This window comes from Oncorhynchus kisutch, linkage group LG19, assembly GCF_002021735.2.
Source record: "Oncorhynchus kisutch isolate 150728-3 linkage group LG19, Okis_V2, whole genome shotgun sequence".
NCBI classification, from domain to species: domain Eukaryota; kingdom Metazoa; phylum Chordata; class Actinopteri; order Salmoniformes; family Salmonidae; genus Oncorhynchus; species Oncorhynchus kisutch.
Window position 1 is genome coordinate 20,228,417 of NC_034192.2, and position 24,449 is coordinate 20,252,865.

The 24,449-nt window shown below is 41.1% G+C and overlaps 1 protein-coding gene across 3 annotated transcripts in view; it reads right to left on the minus strand.

The window, feature by feature from the left end:
* The window catches only part of cblb (Cbl proto-oncogene B, E3 ubiquitin protein ligase), a 141,131-nt gene extending 118,257 nt beyond the window's left edge, over positions 1 to 22,874 (minus strand). The window contains exons 1-3 of one of the 3 annotated variants that reach the window (XR_004204288.1): positions 22,538 to 22,861; positions 21,209 to 21,386; positions 20,607 to 20,857 (exon numbers count right to left, since the gene is read on the minus strand). Coding sequence is in view for 2 of the 3 variants with exons in the window: in XM_031798321.1 (XP_031654181.1) it covers positions 20,607 to 20,857; positions 21,209 to 21,376 (419 nt within the window). In the remaining variant the exon portion in view is untranslated. Of the gene's footprint in view, positions 1 to 20,606; positions 20,858 to 21,208; positions 21,387 to 22,537 lie in introns of all 3 variants that reach the window. The other 2 variants (XM_031798321.1, XM_031798322.1) reach the window with 2 other exon arrangements.
* Between the last annotated feature and the right edge of the window lie 1,575 nt (positions 22,875 to 24,449).

Below are 24,449 nucleotides of genomic sequence, written 5' to 3' on the forward strand. Positions count from 1 at the left end.
TTCAAAGTGAGAATTGTTGTCCAAAACTACGATGGCGCAACTGTAATGGAATGTATCTGCGATTTGTATTTACAGCTAAGACCCCTCCTGTTTCCTGATTAAGAGGTGATGACTACTCCCCTCCACTACCATTGTCAACTTTCTCCTGACATGAACTGAAGCCACGTCTCATGTGCCCGCTTATCCACTGGCACATTGAATGTTTCCCCTCCAAGCACTGTAAGTACACCTATCATCTCTCATTAATGTATGTAGAGTCAATCACAAACACAGTCATTATTACACGTCAATGATTTTACTCGTTGTTTGGACTCATTCTTAGCTCTTTTGTCTAACTGTATAGTGTGTTGTGTTATTGTTTTTTGTCTTCCCAGTCAAATCCTGTCCTGCACTGGTCAAGCCTCTGAACCCCTCAACTCATGCCTCATACCCTCGTTCAATCACTGCTGTGATCCCTTTCCAACACGGTGTAAGTAGCCCTCTCATTCCAGTTCCCATAATATTGTACTATAAATGTTTTAGATTCAAAAATGGTCAAAGACGAATTATTTTAAACACACTTTGTCGTCTCCGTGCGTTCAGTCTCCCATGGTCCGCAATTTTTCAAGTCACCAGCCTCCACTGGTCTAGGGGTATGAATGGATAGGTGACCATTTGCAATGATGTGCAAAGGTAAGAGGAGGATGAGGAGGTGGAAAGCAGTGAAGTGGGGAGTGAGGCTAGGATTGCCTGCTTGCAGTGATCCACTGCTTTGTCATCAGATGGCTTTGGTGAGAGTGAGTAAGTGGGAATGTTTGGTAAAGTCCTGCTGTTTCCTACATGGCTGGAGGGAATTGGGATACTCATTCCTTAGGCCTGTGCCCGTATCCACAAAGCATATCAGAAAAGGTCCTAGGAATCCTGTTAAAACCAGTTTTAAGACAACAACAAAAACTCCCAGCTCAGAATAGGTTTTAGGATGACGTTAAGACACTGCTCAGACAAACTGAGCCAGAAGTAAAATCAACTCATAAAAGTTTATCTTAACTAGTAATCACAACAGTTTGAGGTACCGCAAAGGAAAGATAGTGATGACGCTCATTGACATTTTGCAAATGATGGGGAATAACCAATCGCAATGAGGCATCGCCAGCTGTGAAATTTATATCACATTTCAGACAACCATGGTGAATCAAATATTGCAATGGTAAAATGTTGGATATCATTTTAATTTTGCCTACTCTTAATTCATGCCTAATATGGCATGCATAACCTTTGTTACCAATTCTGATATTTTGAATAATGTGATCTGCATTTTGCACGGAATCGTACAGTAGAATTTTTATAATATTACCATTATATCCACACACTCATCACTCCCGTTAAACAACTCTAAAATACTTTGAATTGACACAGTAGTTACTTGCAGATAATGTTGCAGAAAACATTTGAAAGGTATAAGATTTTTACAGAACACAATGAAATGCTTTTAAATGCCCACTTGGGAATAACCAATTTAGGCTTCTTTTTTAACAAGGTGATATTCTGCTTAAGATAACATGATGTACTGTAGGTTAATGAAATAATTGAAAGAAAAATGTAGTTATCTGTTAGCCTAGTGGTTATAAGTTATCTATGCATATATCATGTGAATTAGGAATTAAGCGCAAGAGGCTAAGCGCAAGAGGTACTGTTGCATGTAGGTCTAGATTAATTATGGGTTGACCATATAGAAATATCTAAATATTCTTCCAACTCCAAAGCAATTTCCTGTATATGGTGCAGGAACCACTGACTCGCTGTCGTTTTCTATAATCAAGACACCTGCTGGTAACGCTTAACTGGTTAGAACAGCTCATGACATGTCCTAAATATCTGTCTACTAGGTGTGACTCTTATGACTAAAGGCTTCGTACATAGCTTTTATTTTTACCCATAAGAGTAGGAGTAAAATGTCTATGTGCAGCATTTATGAGCAATTGTCTACTCTGAGACAGTGCACTGCGACCGTGGGGCCTTAGTCAGAGTGCGAGGGAGGGATTGAGTAAGAAGAGTCTCCGCCCCTATGCATCCTGGGCCCTGGCTGGGCTCGCTCACTTCCACTTCTGGTCCCACAATATCTCCCCAGAAGCAACAGGTAAAGTACATTTCAAGAGACTGTTAGGATAGGTGAATGTCATCAATACATTCTGCCTACTATTCTTGTCAGCATTCAAACAACAATCCTTGCTGCTGTAAAATATTGTGTTCTCTTGTGCACACAGCTTTGCTAATAAGCTTAAATATAAACTACTTTGCAATGAAGTAATTGAGAATCAGCTGGACACAACACAGGAAATGACATCAGTCCTCTCAGGATTACAAATTAGAATATCTGAAAGCCCAGTATACTGAAGAGAGTAATATTCATCCATTCTGAGGATATTCTGATGTAAGGGATATCCTTAAAAGGAGTGTTTTGCCATCACTTCCACACCACTATTTCATGAGTGTGCACTGGCTCTCTTTAAAATTGACAAATTATACTCTGTGGACATTCTCCTAAATGTGGCTACTGCCTATATTTGTGACAGTGACTTAAAAAATAAAAGGATTAACTTGTCAAGACTTCAAAGGGTTATTCCTAGCAGGCTATTTCAAGTAGCGTATTTGCAACTCAAAATTCTAGTGTTAGTTGAAACCTTACAGATAGACGCAGTCACACAAAGTCCTGGACCCATACTTAATCAGTAAAACACTGGAATTCCACTGGCTCCCTATTGAAGCCACAGAGTAGGGGGTGGTTTATACTGTATACGGCCATTTCACAGTCAGCCTTGAGAGAGGTCAAAACAGAGAGCAAGTCCTGTTCCCCCACAGCAACATTCTACTTCCAGTCAAAAACACAGCACTTTAAATCCAGACGATTCTATAACAGCCTCCAATCTTCTGGGAAGGCTTTCTACTAGATGCTGGAATATTGCTGCAGGGACTTGCTTCCATTCAGCCACAAGAGCATTAGTGAGGTCGGGCACTGATGTTGGGCGATTAGGCCTGGCTCGCAGTCAGCGTTCAAAATCATCCCCTAGGTATTCGATGGGGTTGAGGTCAGTTCTGTGCAGGCCACTCAAGTTCTTCCACACTGATCTCGACAAAGCCTTTTTATATGGACCTCCCTCTGTGCACGGGGGCATTGTCATGCTGAAAGAGGAAAGGGCCTTCCCCAAACTGTGGACACAAAGTTGGAAGCACAGAATCGTCTTGAATGTCATTTCATGCTGTAGCGTTAAGATTTCCCTTCACTGGAACTAAGGGGCCTAGCCCGAATCATAAAAAACAAACCCAGACTATTATTCCTCCTCCACCAAACTTTACAGTTGGCACTATGCATTTGCGCAGGTAGCATTCTCCTGGCATCCGCCAAACCCAGATTTGCCCGTCGGACTGCCAGATGGTAAAGCGTTATTCATCACTCCAGAGAACGCGTTTCCACTGCTCCAGAGTCCAATGGAGGCGAGCTTTACACCACTGCAGCCAAAGCTTTGCACATGGTGATCTTAGGCTTGTGTTCAGCCATGGAAACCCATTTCATGAACCCGACGAACAGATTTTGTGCTGACGTTGCTTCCAGAGGCAGTTTGGAACTCGGTAGTGAGTGTAAAGCTACGTGCTTCAGCACTCGGCTGTCCCATTTTGTGAGCTTGTGTGGCCTAGACATTTCCACTTCACAATAACAGCACTTACAGTTGACCGGGGCAGCTCTAACAGGGCAGAAATTTTACGAACAGACTTGTTGGAAAGGGCATCCTACGACGGTGCCAGGTTGAAAGTCACTGAGCTCTTCAGTAAGGCCATTCTATTGCCAATGTTCATCTATGGAGATTGCATGACTGTATGCTCAATTCTATACACCTGTCAGCAATGGGTGTGGCTAAAATAGCCGAATCGACTAATATGAAGGGGTGTCCACATACACTATATATACAAAAGTATGTCGGACAAACGTTTTGTGTAGTCCACTTGTTGCAAGTTTCTTTTTGTTTAAACCAGCAGTTCCCAACCAGTGGTCCGCGGACCACTATTGCAGGTGGTCCACAAATTAGTAGTTTTTTTGTGTGAAAAACTATAAAAGTTGGGATTAGTAATGGTATCATGACCAATTTTATACATTACTTTTCACAATGCAAAATATTTAACAAACATCGATCTGTAATAATAGGCCTTTCATCTTGTAAATTCACTGGTAAATTTGACTCCCTTTAAGATTTGTTATTTTAAAAGATTACACGATTCCAACTGCGCATGGCGGACCTCAAAAGCTTTTGACGGTGATCTGGACATCCCGGTCCCGGGAAAATAAAAAGTTGGGAACCCCTGCTTTAGACTTTAAAGATACATTCTAAAAGCCACGCTGATCTTGGTTGGGTATCATTCCATCAGAGAGGGAGAGAAAACTATAACATTAAAGGCATCAAGCCTAAACATTCATAAAATACAAGTGAGCTAATTGTTCTCAGACACATCTAGACGTCTATTTGACAACAGTTGGTCCCCATGACCTTGATTTAGGTTGAGCAGTATTTTTGACCATATTGTTAATTCCTAAGTATATGTATAAATCTGGTTCACAGCCCTCCACAAAATTACAACAAGAATGGATGACACAGTCAACATTTAACAGAGCCCTCAGAAAGTATTCACAACCCTAGACTTTTTCCACATGTTGTTGTGTAACAACCTGAATTTAACACGAATTACATTTAGATTTTGTCGTCACTTTCAACACACAATACCTCATAATGTCTAAGTGTAAATATGTTTTTAGAAATGTAATAAAAAAATGACATCTTTCTTCACCCCCAACATACTGTACATTCCAGTGAGCGCACACACGTCGCGATAATGCTTTAACCGAAGGCCCACGAGACAAAAGAAGGTATTCTCAGGTTTCAAAGACTAACGTTTGGAGTGCTACGGAAATAATGATGACATCCGCCCACATGAGGTATGAATACAAGAGGAACCCAGAGTACCTGAAACTGAGGACACAGAGAAATTGATAGATTAGCGGGTTGGGGGGAGTAAGATAATGAAAGAAAGACGGCTAGAAAAGCCCGAAAAGGAAGAGGGCAGGACATGAGAACCGATGTTCATGACACTCAAAAAACCCACCAGCATGAAACAAATAAACCTCAACATAAATCATTACTTAACGGGATATACATATACATTCTTCAAAATGTGTCTACAGTGTGAGCTTTTGTATTGTGGTCAATCTAGATGGCTTCCGCAAAAGGCAGATAGCCCTTTGGGAGAAAAAAATAAGCGGGTGGGTGGCTGATGATGGGAGGGGGGAGGTGTTTGGCTCTGTCTGCCAGGGGAGGAAGGCACCAGTCCCTCAGACTCTAGAAGAAGAGACAGATCAGAGGCCCAGTACAGCCCCTTCTTTGTGATGTGATCATTAAGAGAGTGAATGCAAAAAGGAAACACATGAACAGGATGTAACTACGGCTTTTCTACTCTCCCCCTTCATTAACTCCATTTCTGTCTCTGAGATATTAAAGAAGAATGAAAAACAGCACAAATTGTAAAAACAGAAATCTTATGAAACCTCTGTCTTAGCTATTTAAAAAGTTTCAAATAGACTAATCCATGTTGATTGTGACAGGCATGTGGTCCTATAGCATATTTGTATTTATTATGGATCCCCATTAGTTCCTGCCAGTAGCTACTCTTCCTGGGTTCCAAACATAATAAAGCACTTACATTACATATAAGACAAAAGATAAAACAGTGCAACATTATTACATCACTACCATACAACAATATCACATTGTATGTGTATGCATGTGTCCATACCTGTGTGTGTCTCTTCACAGTCCCTGTTGTTCCATAAGGTGTATTTTTACCAGATGAATACATTTGCAAAATGTTCTGAAAATCTGTTTTTGCTCAGTCATTATGGTGTATTGTGTGTAGATTGATGAGGGGGAATGATTTTATCCATTTTTTAATAATGTGGAAAAGGTTGAGGGGTCTGAATACTTCCCGAATGCACTGTATAATGTGGAAGAGCTGAATTTTTTTTCGTCCATCAACAATGACAAGTCACTGGGTCTGACAACTTGGATGGACAATTTCTGAGGATGATTGCAGACTATATTACCACCTCTTAAATCTAAGCCTACAGGAAAGTGTGTACCCAGGGGTGTCTCTCTATCACAGGTGAAGGATCTTTTAAACAAACAAAAATAGTTCCACAAGCAGTTGTTACAACAACAAGAACATAGTGTTTTGTTTAAATACTGATGGAGTCAACTAATAAAAGAATGGACGACCTGACCAGAGAGGTCCAGGACCTGAAGAACAGAATGCAGTTCTCCCAGGGTCATATCAATGAGTTTAAACAGGAGAACGGAAAGATGACAGCAATCTGTAAGTCATTGAGAGAGGACATCAGTTCTGTATGTGAATACATGACAATGACAGTAATTCGATTATCTCGAGGAACGATCAATGCGGAACAACATTATTGTAGACGGAATTGCAGAATCTCCACATGAGACTTCCATCCGATATGACAGGCTCATTGTCTACCCTTCTTCCCAAAAGCCTGGAAGGGATGAGAGAGCCAAGCCTATGGGTTTGTAGCTTTAACCCCGCTGCACACACACACACACACACACACACCAACGGATGAATGGACTGCAGAATGTATGTTTTATTTTCTCTTGTTTTGTTTGCTCTTTTCCATATTATGTTGATCTCTGAGAAGCTACCCAGGAAAGGGCTGAAAATAGCTCATAATATATGTAGCCTCAGAAATAAGGTTCATAATCAATAACTTGACCAAATGAGATAACATTAACATATTAGCCATTTCTGAGACTCACTTAGATCATTCCTACAGCAGTAGCAATACAAGGATATAACATCTATAGAATAGACAGGAATGCTTATGATCGATAGATATACACACATACATACACACATATACTACCGTTCAAAAGTTTGGGGTCACTTAGAAAGGTCCTTGTTAATGAAAGAAAAGCACATTTTTTCGTCCATTAAAATAACATCAAATTGATCAGAAATACAGTGTAGACATTGTTATGTTGTAAATGACTATTGTAGCTGGAAACAGCAGGTTATTTATGGAAAATCTACATAGGCGTACAGAGGCCCATTATCAGCAACCATCCCTCCTGTGTTGCAATGGCACATTGTGTTAGCTAATCCATGTTTATAATTTTAAAAGGCTAATTGATCATTAGAAAACCCAGAGTAACTTTGCTGTATCATGGATTGAGAGCTATCTAATGGAACTCAGATGGTTTTCTACGCTCAGGGCTAGGGGGCAGTGTTCGGAAGTTTGGATAAATGACGTGCCCAAAGTAAACTGCCTGTTACTCAGGCCCAGAAACTAGGATATGTATATAATGGTAGCATTGGATAGAAAACACTCTGAAGTTTCTAAAACTGTTAAAATAATGTCTGTGAGTATAACAGAACTGATATTGCAGGCAACAACCCAAGGGAAATCCATCCAGAATTTATTTTTTTAAGTCACTGTCCATTTCACCGCTTGTCAATGGGATATACAAATAAATAGCTCCCAGATTACAGTTCCTATGGCTTCTACTAATGTCAACAGTCTTTAGAAAGGGTTTCAGGCTTGTTTTTTGAAAAATGAATTAGTAGTTGTAGTTTTTCAAGGTGGCTCTCATTTTGACTGTAGTCTTGTGGCGCGCATGGATGAGGGTGCACACCTCGTTATTTATCTCCGGAATTCAACATACTATATTCCGTCTTAAATGTTATCATTTATTTACATTTAGGGTACCTGAGGATTGATTAGAAACGTTGTTTGACTTGTTTGGGCGAAGTTTATTGGTAACTTTTGGGATTCCTTTGTATGCATGTTGAACTAGTGGAAAGGGTGGATTACTGAATCAAAAGCGCCAACTAAACTGACTTTTCGGGATATAAAGGACTTTATTGAACAAAACGACCATTTGTTGTGTAGCTGGGACCCTTGGGATTGCAAACAGAGAAAGATCTTCAAAGGTAAGTGATTTATTTTATCATTATTTGTGACATCTCTGCTGGTTTGGAAAATTATTGTAAAGACTGTGTGTCCCTGTATGCTGGTGACTCAACATTATACATGTCAGCTACCACAGCAAGTGAAATCACTGCAACACTTAACAAAGAGCTGCAGTCAGTTTTAGAATGGGTGGCAAGTAATAAGCTAGTCCTAATTATTTAAAAAACGAAAAACATTTGCCCTGATATTAGGGACAAATTATTCACCAAACCACAATAAAGCGCGGCTCTGCTTTCTCAATATTTCTGTCAACAAAACAGTCCTGCAGGCACTAGTTTTGTCGCACCTGGACTACTGCCCAATCATATGGTTAAGTGCCACAAATAGGGACATTGGCAAATTACAGTTGTCCTAGAACAGAGCAGCACAGCTGGCCCTTAAATGTGCACAGAGAGGTAACATCAATAACATGCATGTCAATCTCTCTGGCTCAAAGTAGAAGAGATATTGACTGCATCACTACCTATCTTTGTGAGAGACATTGACATGTTGAAAGCATCGAGCTGTCCATTCAAATTGGCACACAGCTCAGACACCCATGCATACCCCACAAAACATACCACAAGGGGTCTCTTCACAGTCACCAAGTCCAGAACAGACTATGGAAATGCACAGTACTACACAGAGCCGTGACTAAATATTTCCTGATATTGAAGTCTATTCCACATCAAGTAACTCCTGCAAGCAGTAAAATCAGATTTAAAAAAAACATAAAACTACACCTTATGGAACAACGCGGACTGTGAAGAGACAAGCACACAGGCACACACATGCTAGCACAAGCACTCTACACACACTTATGTATGGTGATATTATAAATTATGTATTGTCGATATGTAGATACAGTGGGGCAAAAAAGTATTTAGTCAGCCACCAATTGTGAAGGTTCTCCCACTTAAAAATATGAGAGAGGCCTGTAATTTTCATCATAGGTACACTTCAACTATGACAGACAAAATGAGAAAAGAAATCCAGAAAATCACATTGTAGGATTTTCAATTAATTTATTTGCAAGACCTAGAGTACAGCATAAACTTGCATTTATTTGCATTTAACTCAGTTTAACATCAGTAAGTGATTTTTGGATTGATGCTGAAGGTCACATGCTGAAGGTCACAAATGGCCTGTCGCACTCTAATAAATCCATGTAATATAGCCTACACCATCACAATAAATCCATTATTTATTTTAGACAGGTCTAAAGAAACATGATACGAAGAAAATGTAGTCTAATTCAGAAGAACAGTTGTCCTTATACTAGGCCCTGATGTGGCTATGTCAGATTTGCTTAGAATTCCATGGCATTATTTTATATATGTATATTGAGCTATATGCTCCTATATGCTTAATGTAGAGTTATTCATGTAACTTTAGTTGTTCAGCAAACACTGGGCTATATTTTCTGATTTTTAATACATTGCAAGGCTGCATGATGCGACTCTAATGATGATCTGAAAGTTGCATGAAAGGCATGAGCTCTGCTTTGCTTTTTGCGCAGGCTGAACACAATTAACATTCTGAACATAGTCCAGGACAGTTGTGGGATCCGATAGATCCCGAATTAATACAACCACTAGCATAAAAAAAAACGATTTTAAGCAATGAGCCTGACGCAACAGATGGGAACGTTTAGCTTAAAATGTTGATAAACTAATAGGCGCAGCAATGTCCACACAGCAATAAGAGAAAATGTTCTATTAGCAGGAAAACACCATGAACACAAATGTGATTATGCATGTAATGCTTTTATTATAAAAGGGGCATTGTTATGGTGAAAATTATCTTGCCCAAACTTGAAACTCACGCGCTGCGTATGTATGCCAGACTAGACTCTACACCCGTTCTAAACCGGATTAATGGGCTCTATTTTAAGAAGTTATTTGGCCACTTGATACAAACCTTATCAAAACATATAGGCCTATGGGCTAGTGTGAAAACTATGATTTGAAAAAGCATGCGCTGTTTGCCTTCACAAGTGATAGGCTAATATTGTCACCAATTACACTATTCTTGATTGAATCTTGTCTTTACACATACTAATTAATATGTGTGTGAAGTTTGTTTTGATTTTGAATGGACCATTATCATGCACGTATCTCGAATCAGGGGCAGAGGGAAAAAAAGATGTGTAATCCATAGCGAAAGGAGGACGCTGTTCCCGTGGTTAATTTTCATGCCAGCCAGGTAGGCTATACTCCTGTTTTAAAGAGAAGCAGCAATGTGCTTAATATTAGGAAAGTTGAGAAATAAATATAGTAGGCCTAGCCTATAGAAAGCTGATAGGATCCTCCTCTTTTTAAGAGGCCATCACTCTGTTTCCTAACACAATTGTATAGCCTATAGAAATGTTGCGCAACATGAATTCATGGGCTTTCATGAAGTGTTTGATTAGATTTTTGATTACATTTGCATTGATGTCAGAGTGATTAAAGGGACAATAGAGTGCTGAGTACAAGGCAGTTAGCAAGTTTGGCAGTCTACTAATGACCATCAGCAGCATCAGAGCTTGGAGAAGACTAATTACCGTGACTAAACGGTCACATGGAATTTGACTGCCATCATGACCCGTGACCACCGGTGTGGAGGAAATACAGTCACCGTAACAGCACTAAACACGCCCCCATTTACATCGAAGGGGCTGTAGTGGAGTGGGTCGAGAGCTTTAAGGTCATTAGTGTCCACATCACTAAGGATGTATCATGTTCTAAACATACCAACATAGTCAGGAAGAGGGAACGACAGGAGGCTGAAAAGACTTGGCATGGACTCTCAGTAGGTTTGGGCGGTATCCAGATTGTCATTCTGTTTCTGTACCATACCAGGTATACGGTATTACCAAATGTACACACAAGGTTCACCATTTTCTTTTATGGACAAAAGTGTTTAAGCAACAGGGATCTTGATCCAGGAGAGGACTGAAGGTCTCTCCTGTAAACAAGAAGCTTGATTTTGACATCTAGACACTAATCTAGCAAGTTAGCAAACCAAATGCATAGCTGGAGCCCTGGGCTGGATATAATGTATTTATCTTAGACTTCTTATAGTTATATTTAATATATAGTTAGAAGCAGTGGCATAGCACGCACCCCCACAGCCTGTGGTATTGAAAATCATATCGTCGGTATTTCGAAATACACCGGTATAGGGTATAAACATTATTTCGCCCAAGCCTAGCCCTCAGAACCTCAGAAAGTTATACAGCTGCACCATTGAGAGCATCTTGACCGCTGCATCACCGCTTGAATGGCAACTGCTTAGCATCCGACCGTAAGGCACTACAGAGGGCAGTGTGTACGGCCCAGTACATCACTGGGGCTGAGCTCCCTGCCATCCAGGACTATACCAGGCGGTGTCAGAGGAAAGCCCTAAATATTGTCAAAGACTCCAGCCACCCAAGTCATAGACTGTTCTCTCTGCTACCGCACGGCAAGCAGTACCGGAGAATCATGTAAAGGCTACTGAACAGCTTCTTCCCCCAAGCCATAAGACTCCTGAACAGTTAATCAAGTGGCTACCCTGACTATTTGCACTGACTCTCTAGCACCGGCTCTATGCACACTCACTGGACTCTACCCACACATGCTACACTGACACTCCAACACACAAACCCACACACAGAACATGCACACATAGGCATATTGACATAAGCTTCTGCTACTCTTTATTATCTATCATGATTGCCAAGTCAATTTTACCCCTACCTACATGTACAGTACCAGTCAAATTTTGGACACACCTACTCATTCAAGGGTTTTTCTTTATTTGTACTATTTTCTACATTGTAGAATTATAGTGAAGACATCACAACTATGAAATAACACACACATGGAATAATGTAGTAACCAAAAAAGTGTTAAACAAATCTAAATATACAGTGCCTTGCGAAAGTATTCGGCCCCCTTGAACTTTGCGAACCTTTTGCCACATTTCAGGCTTCAATCATAAATATATAAAACTGTATTTTTTTGAAGAATCAACAACAAGTGGGACACAATCATGAAGTGGAACGACATTTATTGGATATTTCAAACTTTTTTAACAAATCAAAAACTGAAAAATTGGGCGTGCAAAATTATTCAGCCCCCTTAAGTTAATACTTTGTAGCACCACCTTTTGCTGCGATTACAGCTGTAAGTCGCTTGGGGTATGTCTCTATCAGTTTTGCACATCGAGAGACTGAAATGTTTTCCCATTCCTCCATGCAAAACAGATCGAGCTCAGTGAGGTTGGATGGAGAGCATTTGTGAACAGAAGTTTTCAGTTCTTTCCACAGATTCTCGATTGGATTCAGGTCTGGACTTTGACTTGGCCATTCTAACGCCTGGATATGTTTATTTTTTAACCATTCCATTGTAGATTTTGCTTTATGTTTTGGATCATTGTCTTGTTGGAAGACAAATCTCCGTCCCAGTCTCAGGTCTTTTGCAGACTCCATCAGGTTTTCTTCCAGAATGGTCCTGTATTTGGCTCCATCCATCTTCCCATCAATTTTAACCATCTTCCCTGTCCCTGCTGAAGAAAAGCAGGCCCAAACCATGATGCTGCCACCACCATGTTTGACAGTGGGGATGGTGTGTTCAGGGTGATGAGCTGTGTTGCTTTTACGCCAAACATAACGTTTTGCATTGTTGCCAAAAAGTTCCATTTTGGTTTCAACTGACCAGAGCTCCTTCTTCCACATGTTTGGTGTGTCTCCCAGGTGGCTTGTGGCAAACTTTAAACAACACTTTTTATGGATATCTTTAAGAAATGGCTTTCTTCTTGCCACTCTTCCATAAAGGCCAGATTTGTGCAATATACGACTGATTGTTGTCCTATGGACAGAGTCTCCCACCTCAGCTGTAGATCTCTGCAGTTCATCCAGAGTGATCATGGGCCTCTTGGCTGCATCTCTGATCAGTCTTCTCCTTGTATGAGCTTAAAGTTTAGAGGGACGGCCAGGTCTTGGTAGATTTGCAGTGGTCTGATACTCCTTCCATTTCAATATTATCGCTTGCACAGTGCTCCTTGGGATGTTTAAAGCTTGGGAAATCTTTTTGTATCCAAATCCGGCTTTAAACTTCTTCACAACAGTATCTTGGACCTGCCTGGTGTGTTCCTTGTTCTTCAGGATAAGTTACCAGGCTCAGAAATTGCAGCCCAAACAAATGCTTCACAGAGTTCAAGTAACAGACACATCTCAACATCAACTGTTCAGAGGAGACAGGGTGAATCACGCCTTCATTGCCAAATTGCTGAAAAGAAACCACTACTAAAGAAACCACTACCAATGAGAAGAAGAGACGTGCTTGGGCCAAGAAACACGAGCAATGGACATTAGACTGGTGGAAATATGTCCTTTGGACTGAGGAGTCCAATCTCTTCAGTGGGTCATATGATTGAGTGTAGTCTGATTGAGTGAACGGAAAGGCTCTGGAGCAACGGACCGCCCTTGCTGTCTCTGCCTTGCCGGTTCCCCTCTTTCCACTGGGATTCTCTGCCTCTAACCCTATTACAGGGGCTGAGTCACTGGATTACTGGGGCTCTTTTATACCGTCCCTAGGAGCGGTGCGTCACTTGAGTGGGTTGAGTCACTGATGTGATCTTCCTGTCTGGGTTGGCACCCCCCCTTGGGTTGTGCCGTGGCGGAGATCTTTGTGGTCTATACTCGGCCTTGTCTCAGGATGGTAGGTTGGTGGTTGAAGATATCCCTCTAGTGGTGTGGGGGCTGTGCTTTGGCAAAGTGGGTGGGGTTATATCCTTCCTGTTTGGCCCTGTCCGGGGGTGTCCTCGGATGGGGCCACAGTGTCTCCTGACCCCTACCTGTCTCAGCCTCCAGTATTTAGGCTGCAGTAGTTTATGTGTCGGGGGCTAGGGTCAGTTTGTTATATCTGGAGTACTTCTCCTGTCCTATTCGGTGTCCTGTGTGAATTTAAGTGTGCTCTCTCTAATTCTCTCTTTCTCTCTTTCTTTCTCTCTCTCGGAGGACCTGAGCCCTAGGACCATGCCTCAGGACTACCTGACATCATGACTCCTTGCTGTCCCCAGTCCAACTGGCCGTGCTGCTGCTCCAGTTTCAACTGTTCTGCCTTATTACTATTTGACCATGCTGGTCATTTATGAACATTTGAACATCTTGGCCATGTTCTGTTATAATCTCCACCCGGCACAGCCAGAAGAGGACTGGCCACCCCCATAGCCTGGTTCCTCTCTAGGTTTCTTCCTAGGTTTTGGCCTTTCTAGGGAGTTTTTCCTAGCCACCGTGCTTCTACACCTGCATTGCTTGCTGTTTGGGGTTTTAGGCTGGGTTTCTTGTACAGCACTTTGAGATATCAGCTGATGTACGAAGGGTTATATAAATACATTTGATTTGATTTGATGATTTTTGGTTCCATCCGCTGTGTGTTTGTGAGACGCAAAGTAGGTGAACAGATGAGTGGGGGTGCTTTGCTGGTGACACTGTGATTCATTTAGAATTCAAGGCACACTTAACCAGTATGGCTACCACAGCATTCTGCAGCGATACGCCATCCCATCTGGTCTGCGCCTAGTGGGACTATCATTTGTTTCTCAACAGGACAATGACCCAACACACCTCTAGGCTGTGTAAGGGCTATTTGACCAAGAAGGAGAGTGATGGAGTGCTGCATCAGATGACCTGGCCTCCACAATCACCCAATTTCAACCCCAGTAAGATGGTTGGGATGAGTTGGACCGCAGAGTGAAAGAAAAGCAGCCAACAAGTGCTCAGCATATGTGGGAACTCCTTCAAGACTGTTGGAAAGGCATTCCAGGTGAAGCTGGTTGAGAGAATGCCAAGAGTGTGCAAAGCTGTCAAGGCAAAGGGTGGCTACTTTGAAGAATCTAAAATATATTTTTTTGATTCTTTATTATATATTATAATTATATATATATTATAACACTTATTTCACAGTTTTGATGTCTTCACTATTATTCTACAATGTAGAAAATAGTAAAAATAAAGAAAAACCTTTAATGAGTAGGTGTACAAACTTTTGACTGGTACTGTACCAATTACCTCAACTACCTCGCACCTCTGCACACTGACTTGGTACTGGTAGTCCTTGTATAAAATCTTGTTATTGTTATTTTGTTACGACTTCCTTTTTGGTAAATTTTTTATACTTTTTAAGTTTGCATTGTTGGGAATGGGCTCTTATAAGCATTTCCCGGTAAAGTCTACACCTGTTGTATTCGGCACATGTGAAAAATGAAATTTGATTTGATGAGAAGCTGCTGCCGAATGGGGATCCTTACAAAGGAATTAAATTACATGAGGGGAACAGTTTTGTTGACGCTGAGAATGGAATGTATATGTTTTTAAATAACATCCTTAAACATTTTTGAACATCATTAAAGTTTTCTTGTGATTTTTTATTAAGTTTTCTTCATGTTCTGAGAAATGTTTTAAAGTGAATTGTGTGGAATATATATATTTTTTACATTCCCAGAATATTGCCAACAAGAATCATACAACCTCTGAACATTCTGAGAACATTGCTTAAGTCACACCATTTTTGTGAACATTCCCAGAATGTAGTACAATATGACATAAAACTAAAACCACTTTAGAACATGTGTGGAATGTTCTGTGGAAGTACTGAAATTCCCACAGAATGTTGTTTCTTAACGTTCTCAGAACAATTTAACTTTAAATAGAACCATAGATTACCCACAACCAACAATGATGAGACAGCCGACAATCACCAAGCTCTAAGAAACATATGGTTCTCAGAACGATATGTGCTAGCTGGGAGTTTTCTCTACCCAGCCAGCCAGGTGCTTCCTGTTTCACGATTGGATCTTGTTTGCTGAGGTTAAAAATATACTAGACCCGACTTCATGTCCCTGTAACGGAGCACCTAGCGATCAAGATGATGCACTCACTAGGCAGACTCAGGGCTGCTGTATGTTTGAAAGCTGCAGGTTTGAACAGTAGCATCCAAAAATGTCTGAAAACCTATTTCTTCAAAGCGCACCTTGGTTGAACCCCCCCAGAAAACAAAATAATATTACTCTTACTGTTGCACTTCTAAATGGGTCTGAACAGGTGTGCAATAGTGCTTGTTGATGTTACCGTTTAAAAAAAAACACCCAGCCAGTGCTTAATTTGTAAATCGGTAGGTGCCGGAACAAAAGGTGAGCGTGAGAGGGGGTGACCTGGGGAGCTCTGAGGTACCGGAATGTATGATAAAAATCGCCTTTATAATAAAACATTGCATACATGTAATTAAACTTGCGTAGTGCCAAAGAGCAATAGAATAGTGGCACTTCCAGAAGTTGCACACCACGGGGAACATCTTTTTTTAAACACATTTCATGCAATTCTATGTCATATTACACGACTGGAGACCTTCGCAGAATCTTATTCAATATCCCACATCGAAATGACAGACAACTTTGACACTAAGAAACTGAGATCAATGAAAACGACGTGGCCTTGAATCCATCAATAGCCCAGGCCTAGGTGTGTGGAGACACATTGTAGGCTACAATATGAGGAGGAAATGATTGTCTTAAAAAAGCTTTCCAGTGATGCACAGCTCACTCGCTGGTGATGGCCGATGCACTCGAAACAAAAGCCTCTCTCTCTCTCCTGTTTTACTTTGTAAAACAATATTTGGAAGTTGATCAAATATTTTGATCGCCTACAGCACACTGATTAGAGTCTTACCTCTCATCAGGAGCCATTTGCTTTCCAACCTTAGTTTTCCCGCGATTGTATTTGAAATATTGCGAAAGGCCTGTTTTGTCTGCATACAGATTTGCCGCCCAGTGGAATGGAACACTGGTGTTACAATTGCAAAGCAGAATTTGCGTGGCTCAACCAGTTGGAACGTTGTCAAGGAGGGAGGTCACGTGTGTTGCGAAACATAGGATCACTGGTTTGAGCGCCATATGGGACAGTTACCAGCACACTGACCCCGATACAAAATAATTGCTCCTGGTTTTCCCCCAAAAAAATGTAACGACTATCAGGGTCGATATGATCAATACAATCACACAGTTTGTATTCTTCCGCAAGAAATTGTATTGATACAAGTCTATTTGATGTAAAGACTGGTTGAAGTGCATAGTAAAAGCCACTTGTTTTCTCAGTATTTTCAATTGTGGTGTCACAAGGGGGGGGTCTGACCAAAGATGGCCACCAGCTACAGCTCCCATAATCCTTTGTGCTACAGGTCACCTGACCTAGTTATGGGCTAAGTTGGCAGTGCCTGTGCAACACTGAGAGCTTGGCACCAGAACACTAGCATGGCCTGCTGAAGGCTCTCCACAGCTCAATTAACTTTAGTGTTTGAGTCAAGTGTTGATGATTAAGTCATTTTATACCCAGACAGAGCTAGGCCTTTTAAGGGAAGTTTAATCATGTACACTATATATACAGAAGTATGTGGACACCCCTTCAAATTAGTGGATTCGGCAATTTCAGCCACACCCGTTGCTGACAGGTGTATAAAATCGAGTACACAGCCATGCGATCTCCATAGACAAGCAATGGTGGTGGAATGGCCTGTACTGAAAAGCTTAGTGACTTTCAACGTGGCACCGTCATAGGATGCCACCTTTCCAACAAGTCAGTTCATCAAATTTCTGCCCTGCTGGAGCTGCCCCGGTCAACTGTAAGTGCTGTTATTGTGAAGTGGAAACATCTAGGAGCAACAACGGCTCAGCCACGAAGTGGTAGGCCACACAAGCTCACAGAACCGGACCGCCGAGTGCTGAAGCACGTAGCGCGTAAAAATCGTCTGTCCTTGGTTGCAACACTCACTACTGAGTTCCAAACTGCCTCTGGAAGCAATGTCAGCACAATAACTGTTTCAAGGGCTGAGCAACTGCACACAAGCCTAAGATCACCATGCGCAATGCCAAGCGTCGGCTGGAGTGATGAGTCACACTTCATCAGGCAGTCCGACGGATTAATCTGTGTTTGGCGTAAAGTTTGTGGAGGAGGAATAATGGTCTGAGGCTGTTTTTCATGGTTCGGGCTAGACCCCTTAGTTCCAGTGAAGGGAAATCTTAATGCTACAGCATTCAATGAAATTCTATATGCTGTGTTTCCAACTTTGTGGCAACAGTTTGGGGAAGCCCTTTCCTGTTTCAGCATGACAATGCCCCCATGCACAAAGCGAGGTCCATACAGAAATGGTTTGTCGAGATCGGTGTGGAAGAACTGGCCTGCACAGAGCGCTGACCTCAACCCCATCGAATACCTTTGAGATGAATTTGAACGCTGACTGCGAGCCAGGCCAAATCACCCAACATCAGTGCCCATTATTTATTTAACCTTTATTTAACTAGGCAAGTCAGTTAAGAACAAATTCTTATTGACAATGACGGCCTACCAAAAGGCAAAAAGGCCTCCAGTGGGGACGGGGGCTGGGATTTAAAAATAAATCTATATATCACGACAAGAGAGACAACACAACACTACATAAAGAGAGACCTAAGACAGGAAAGTCTTCCCATAAGAGGCTGTTGTAGCAGCAAAGGGGTACCAACTCCATATTAATGTCCATGATTTTGGAATTAGTTTGACGAGCGGGTGTCCACACACTTTTGAGCATGTAGTGTATTTCTATGTTTTTAATTTAAAGCCTTTTTTACTGAAACCTGTCTCAATAGCATTTGTGCAGTTATCATCCTGCCTATTTATGGTCCCTGTGTGTCCCTGTGTGTTCGGTCAACCCCTACACCACACAATTGTCAATTATTTCACTAGTAACTGCAGATCATGGAGTGAAGTCCAGTTAAATAATTTAGTATTTATGGGAGGTAACATCTCACTTGACACAGATGTCAATTCAACGTCTATTCCACATAGATTCAACATAATTGCATTGAAATTACGTGGAAACAACGTTGATTAAACCCATGTGTGCCCAGTGCGATGCACAAATGAGCTGTTTTTGCATAGCACATACCATAAGAACAATTCATGTGGCTGACACTGCTCATACGTGGTGGACCACTGGCTCAAACCAGTATTTCCTTTCCCAATTTAGGCCTATATTCCCTGTCACTGTCCATAGAACTTACTCTACATTTAAGACAAAATATCCACAGGAAAGTATCATTAAACCAACATTTCAAAACGCTGGCACTTACTGGTTTCTTTCTATCATCTGAGGCATGCGCACACGATATAAACACGTGCACGAGCTCTGCTAGTGTTAATCACACTGCATACATATAATGTGCCTACAGAAAGTATTCACACCCCTTGACTTTTTCTACATATTGTTGTAGCCAGATGCTGGATATCGAAAAGAAGGGCACCTACTGTATTGGTAGATTGGTAAAAAATCAAATAAGCCAACACTGAATATCCCTTTGAGCATAGTAAAGTCATTAATTACACTTTGGATGGTGTATCAATACACCTAGTCACTACAATTATACAGGCATCCTCCCTAACTCAGTTGCTGTAGAGGAAGGAAACCTCTCAGGGATTTCACCATTAGGTTAATGTTTAATGGCTGTGATAGGAGAAAACTGAGGATGGGTCAACAACATTGGAGCTACTCCACAATACTAACCAAATTGACAGACAGAGTGAAAAGAAGGAAGCCTGTACAGAATAAAAAATATTCCAAAACATGCATCCTGTTTGCAACAAGGCACTAAAGTAAAACTGCAAAAAAAAGTGGCAAAGAAATTAACTTTATGTCCTGAATACAAAGCGTTATGAATGGAGCAAATCCAACACAACACATCACTGAGTACCACTCTTCATATTTTCAAGCATGGTGGTGGCTGTATCATGTTATGGGTATGCTTGTCATCGACAAGGACAAGGGAGTTTTTTTTATGATAAAAATAAATGGAATAGAGCTAAGCACAGGGAAATCCTAGAGGAAAACCTGACTCAGTCTGCTTTCCAATAGACACTGGGAGGCAAATGTACCTCTCAGCAGGACAATAACTTAAAACCAAATAGGCCAAATATAAACTGGAATTTCTTACCGAAACCTAATTGAATGTTCCTGAGTGGCCTCGTTACAGTTTTGAGTCAAATCAGCAAGACTTGAAAATGGCTGTCTAGCAATGATCAACAACCAACCAGACAGAACTTGAATAATTTTTGAATTAATAATGTGCAAATATTGTACAATCCAGGTATGCAAAGCTCTTAAGAGATTTACCCAGAAAGACTCACAGCTGTAATCGCTGCCAAAGGTGATTCTAACATGTATTGACTCAGGGGGTTGACAACTTATCTAATCAAGATACTGCATATTTGTGTTTTATTTTTATTTTTATAAATGTTAGAATTTCTTAGACTTTGATATTAGAGTATTGTGTAGATCGTTGACAAAAAAAATGACAATTAAATCCATTCTAATCCCACCTTGTAACACAACAAAATGTGGAAAAAGTCCATGTGTGTAAATACATTCTGAATGCTCTGTATTTACACCATGTGCGCCTGCCTCAAGTGATGGAAACAACACCAATAGCAACAGTAACATAGGATATTCACCAAACAGAGGCAAGGTAAACTTATACTCAAAACACACGTAGACCTTCTTTTCCTTACCTGTCCTGGGACTGCTCCTCATACATCCTCTCCTTGCCTTCTTTGAAAAGCCGGATAGCCCTTTTCGATTTCTTCATTAGGCTTTCAATGTAGACCTTAAAGTAATCATTCTCGCTGAGCTGAGTCAGTCTCTGGCTCTCCTCATATTTGCACTGAATTAGCCGCAGATGCTGGTACGTGTCAGGTAAGATATCCAAGATGTATGGGGGGCTGTTTTTCAGCTGTAGTCTAGGGTTCTGACAGAGACGAACCTGCAGAGAGAAGTTTGCAATACCATGAGTTATTAGGAGGATAGTTCAGACATGTTAATTCTGTTTGTTGCATTCTGCCTAACTGAGCTACAATTGCAATTTCCCTTTGACTCATGTTCATCCCAATATATTAAATCTTAACTAAAATAACAACATTGTATTTTGACCAATGCTTAAAACCGAATGATTAAACAACTCCTAATTTGCCTGCACACATAGGGGGAAAGGCAATTTAGGTTTACGTTATTGAAACTGGAAAGCATTCGATCAAATAGGGAGGAAAAGTCAGTCTACTGCAGGTATAAGCTCATTCGAAGCATAAATTATGCAATCGAATTGAAACAAACGTACCACTTTGTCCATAAGTTTCCACGTTTTTTCAACTGTTCGGCGGTCAGCAGCAGCCTGTTTTGGGGGTCCGACTGCATCCTGAATGGCATCAATAATGCCTAAAATCCGACCTTTGCGTTGGTTTGGTCCGCGTCCACCTGGGTTATGGCCACTTAGAGCAGTTGCCATTGTCTATACACTGAGATAAATAAAAATAATCTTAGGGTCTACAAGATGGTAACACTTTACTGCAGGTATTATGCATTATGATGTGGTTATAATCCTGTGTCTTGATACATAGATACTTTACATATCATGAACCTTATAATAATTGGCTCATACTGCTTATAACAAATGATAAAGAATAGTTTTAAGAAAAGTGTTACCGCTTTGCAAGGTGCCACTAACGCAAAAGTACAACGCAAGACAACCATGCAAATTAGAAGGCCAAGTAGGCTATGCATTAGTCTATGTGTAGTAGCCAAAGCTATTATATCATCACGGTCACAAAGTGGCATGCCTGACTAGTGACCTCCTGCTGGAAACTTCAATTTAAGGCCGGCTCCTTAACTCGAAAAACAAAAAAGAGCAGCCTCGCCACTTGATTTGCCATAAAGCTGAGGGATAGAGCTGAAAACATGTAACCGATCTCAAATGCATAGATGGCTATGAATGCAAGGACTAGCAGTCCATTAGGTAAACATGAAAGTTTTAACCATATTTTGAAACTACCCTCTGGGCACAGACATCAAATCAACTTCAATTCCACGTTGGTTCAACGTAATTGAATTGAAATGACATGGAAACAACGTTGATTCAGCCAGTGTTAGCCCAGTGGGTAGTTCGTTTTTATTTTTTTCTAAGCCATAATATTTGGGTTATGATGGGGTGAACTAAGACCATGGGGAATGTATAATGGTGGGGTTAAACAGTTGAGCTAAAATCATCGAGCATTATCTAGTATGCTATTCAATAATCAAAATGGGTATATCATTAGGCTAATTTAAATGATCAAAAACGGCACAGAGTAGGCCTAAGTTTTAAATCGTCAGCATATAGAAAGAGTAGACGAGTCTATTACACGAAATGAAAGTAGGCTAGCTCCCAATTCTGACAAAAGTGTGGCGACTGTGTCTTTATCATATGCAACCAATTCATGAGCGCATTTGACGTTCACAAATGCATAGGCTGTATCAAACTTTAAGACTACAAAAGAGTCCTGTGCGGCTATAATAAATACAAACAGGCAACATAAGACAATGGTTTCGTAAAGCGTAGTGCTATGACTTGTATTGATGATCGTGATAATAATGTTTTTAAAAACTACAGAAAAATAAATCATTGACTTACTGCGCACCACGCAGGAGAATGTCGACGGAATGATCCTGTTTCGAGGCTCGTGGAATAAACAACCCGACTGAAATGACAAATGGAGAGGAAATGTACGTGGAAACTACCACAGATCGCGACGGTCATTGGTTATCAATCATCCCACTTTTTGCTTTTCCAAATTCAATGTTTATAGATCAAATCAAATTTTCCCGAACTGAAGGAGCCAGTTGGCTCTACGTGGAAATGTAAAATGGTTGTGGGCGACAAAAATTATTATACGTCCCACTCTGCCCTGACATCCAGTAGGAGCTGTAACACTTAGCTGGATGTTCCATCCAGAATAGCATCCAAGTCAGAGTTACAATATTCAGCATCCGGCTCAGAGTTACATCCAGCTCAGAGTTACATTAACATCCAGCATCATTCACATACTTACATCCAGCATCTGGCTGAGAGTTACATCCAGCATCCTGCTGAGTTATATCCAGCATCTGGCTGAGAGTTACATCCAAAATACAGCTGAGAATTATATCCAGTTTCTGGCTCAGATTTACATCCAGCATCTGGCTCAGATTTACATCCAGAATACAGCTGAGAGTTACAGTGGGGCAAAAAAGTATTTAGTCAGCCACCAATTGTGCAAGTTCTCCCACTTAAAAAGATGAGAGAGGCCTGTAATGTTCATCATAGGTACACTTCAACTATGACAGACAAAATGAGAGAAAAAAATCCAGAAAATCACATTGTAGGATTTGTAATGAATTTATTTGCAAATCATGGTGGAAAATAAGTATTTGGTCAATAACAAAAGTTTATCTCAATACTTTGTTATATACCCTTTGTTGGCAATGACAGAGGTCAAATGTTTTCTGTAAGTCTTCACAAGGTTTTCACACACTGTTGCCCATTCCTCCATGCAGATCTCCTCTAGAGCAGTGATGTTTTGGGGCTGTTGCGGGGCAACACGGACTTTCAACTCCCTCCAATGATTTTCTATGGGGTTGAGATCTGGAGACTGGCTAGGCCACTCCAGGACCTTGAAATGCTTCTTACGAAGCCACTCCTTCGTTGCCCGGGCGGTGTGTTTGGGATCATTGTCATGCTGAAAGACCCAGCCACTTTTCATCTTCAATGCCCTTGCTGATTGAAGGAGGTTTTCACTCAAAATCTCACGATACATGGCCCCATTCATTCTTTCCTTTACACGGATCAGTCGTCCTGGTCCCTTTGCAGAAAAACAGCCCCAAAGCATGATGTTTCCACCCCCATGCTTCACAGTAGGTATGGTTTTCTTTGGATGCAACTCAGCATTCTTTGTCCTCCAAACACGACGAGTTAAGTTTTTACCAAAAAGTTCTATTTTGGTTTCATCTGACCATATGACATTCTCCCAATCTTCTTCTGGATCATCCAAATGCTCTCTAGCAAACTTCAGACGGGCCTGGACATGTACTGGCTTAAGCAGGGGGACACGTCTGGCACTGCAGGATTTGAGGCCCTGGCGGCGTAGTGTGTTACTGATGGTAGGCTTTGTTACTTTGGTCCCAGCTCTCTGCAGGTCATTCACTAGGTCCCCCCGTGTGGTTCTGGCATTTTTGCTCACCGTTCTTGTGATCATTTTGACCCCACGGGGTGAGATCTTGCGTGGATCCCTAGATCGAGGGAGATTATCAGTGGTCTTGTATGTCTTCGATTTCCTAATAATTGCTCCCACAGTTGATTTCTTCAAACCAAGCTGCTTACCTATTGCAGATTCAGTCTTCCCAGCCTGGCACAGGTCTACAATTTTGTTTCTGGTGTCCTTTGACAGCTCTTTGGTCTTGGCCATAGTGGAGTTTGGAGTGTGACTGTTTGAGGTTGTGGACAGGTGTCTTTTATACTGATAACAAGTTCAAACAGGTGCCATTAATACAGGTAACGAGTGGAGGAC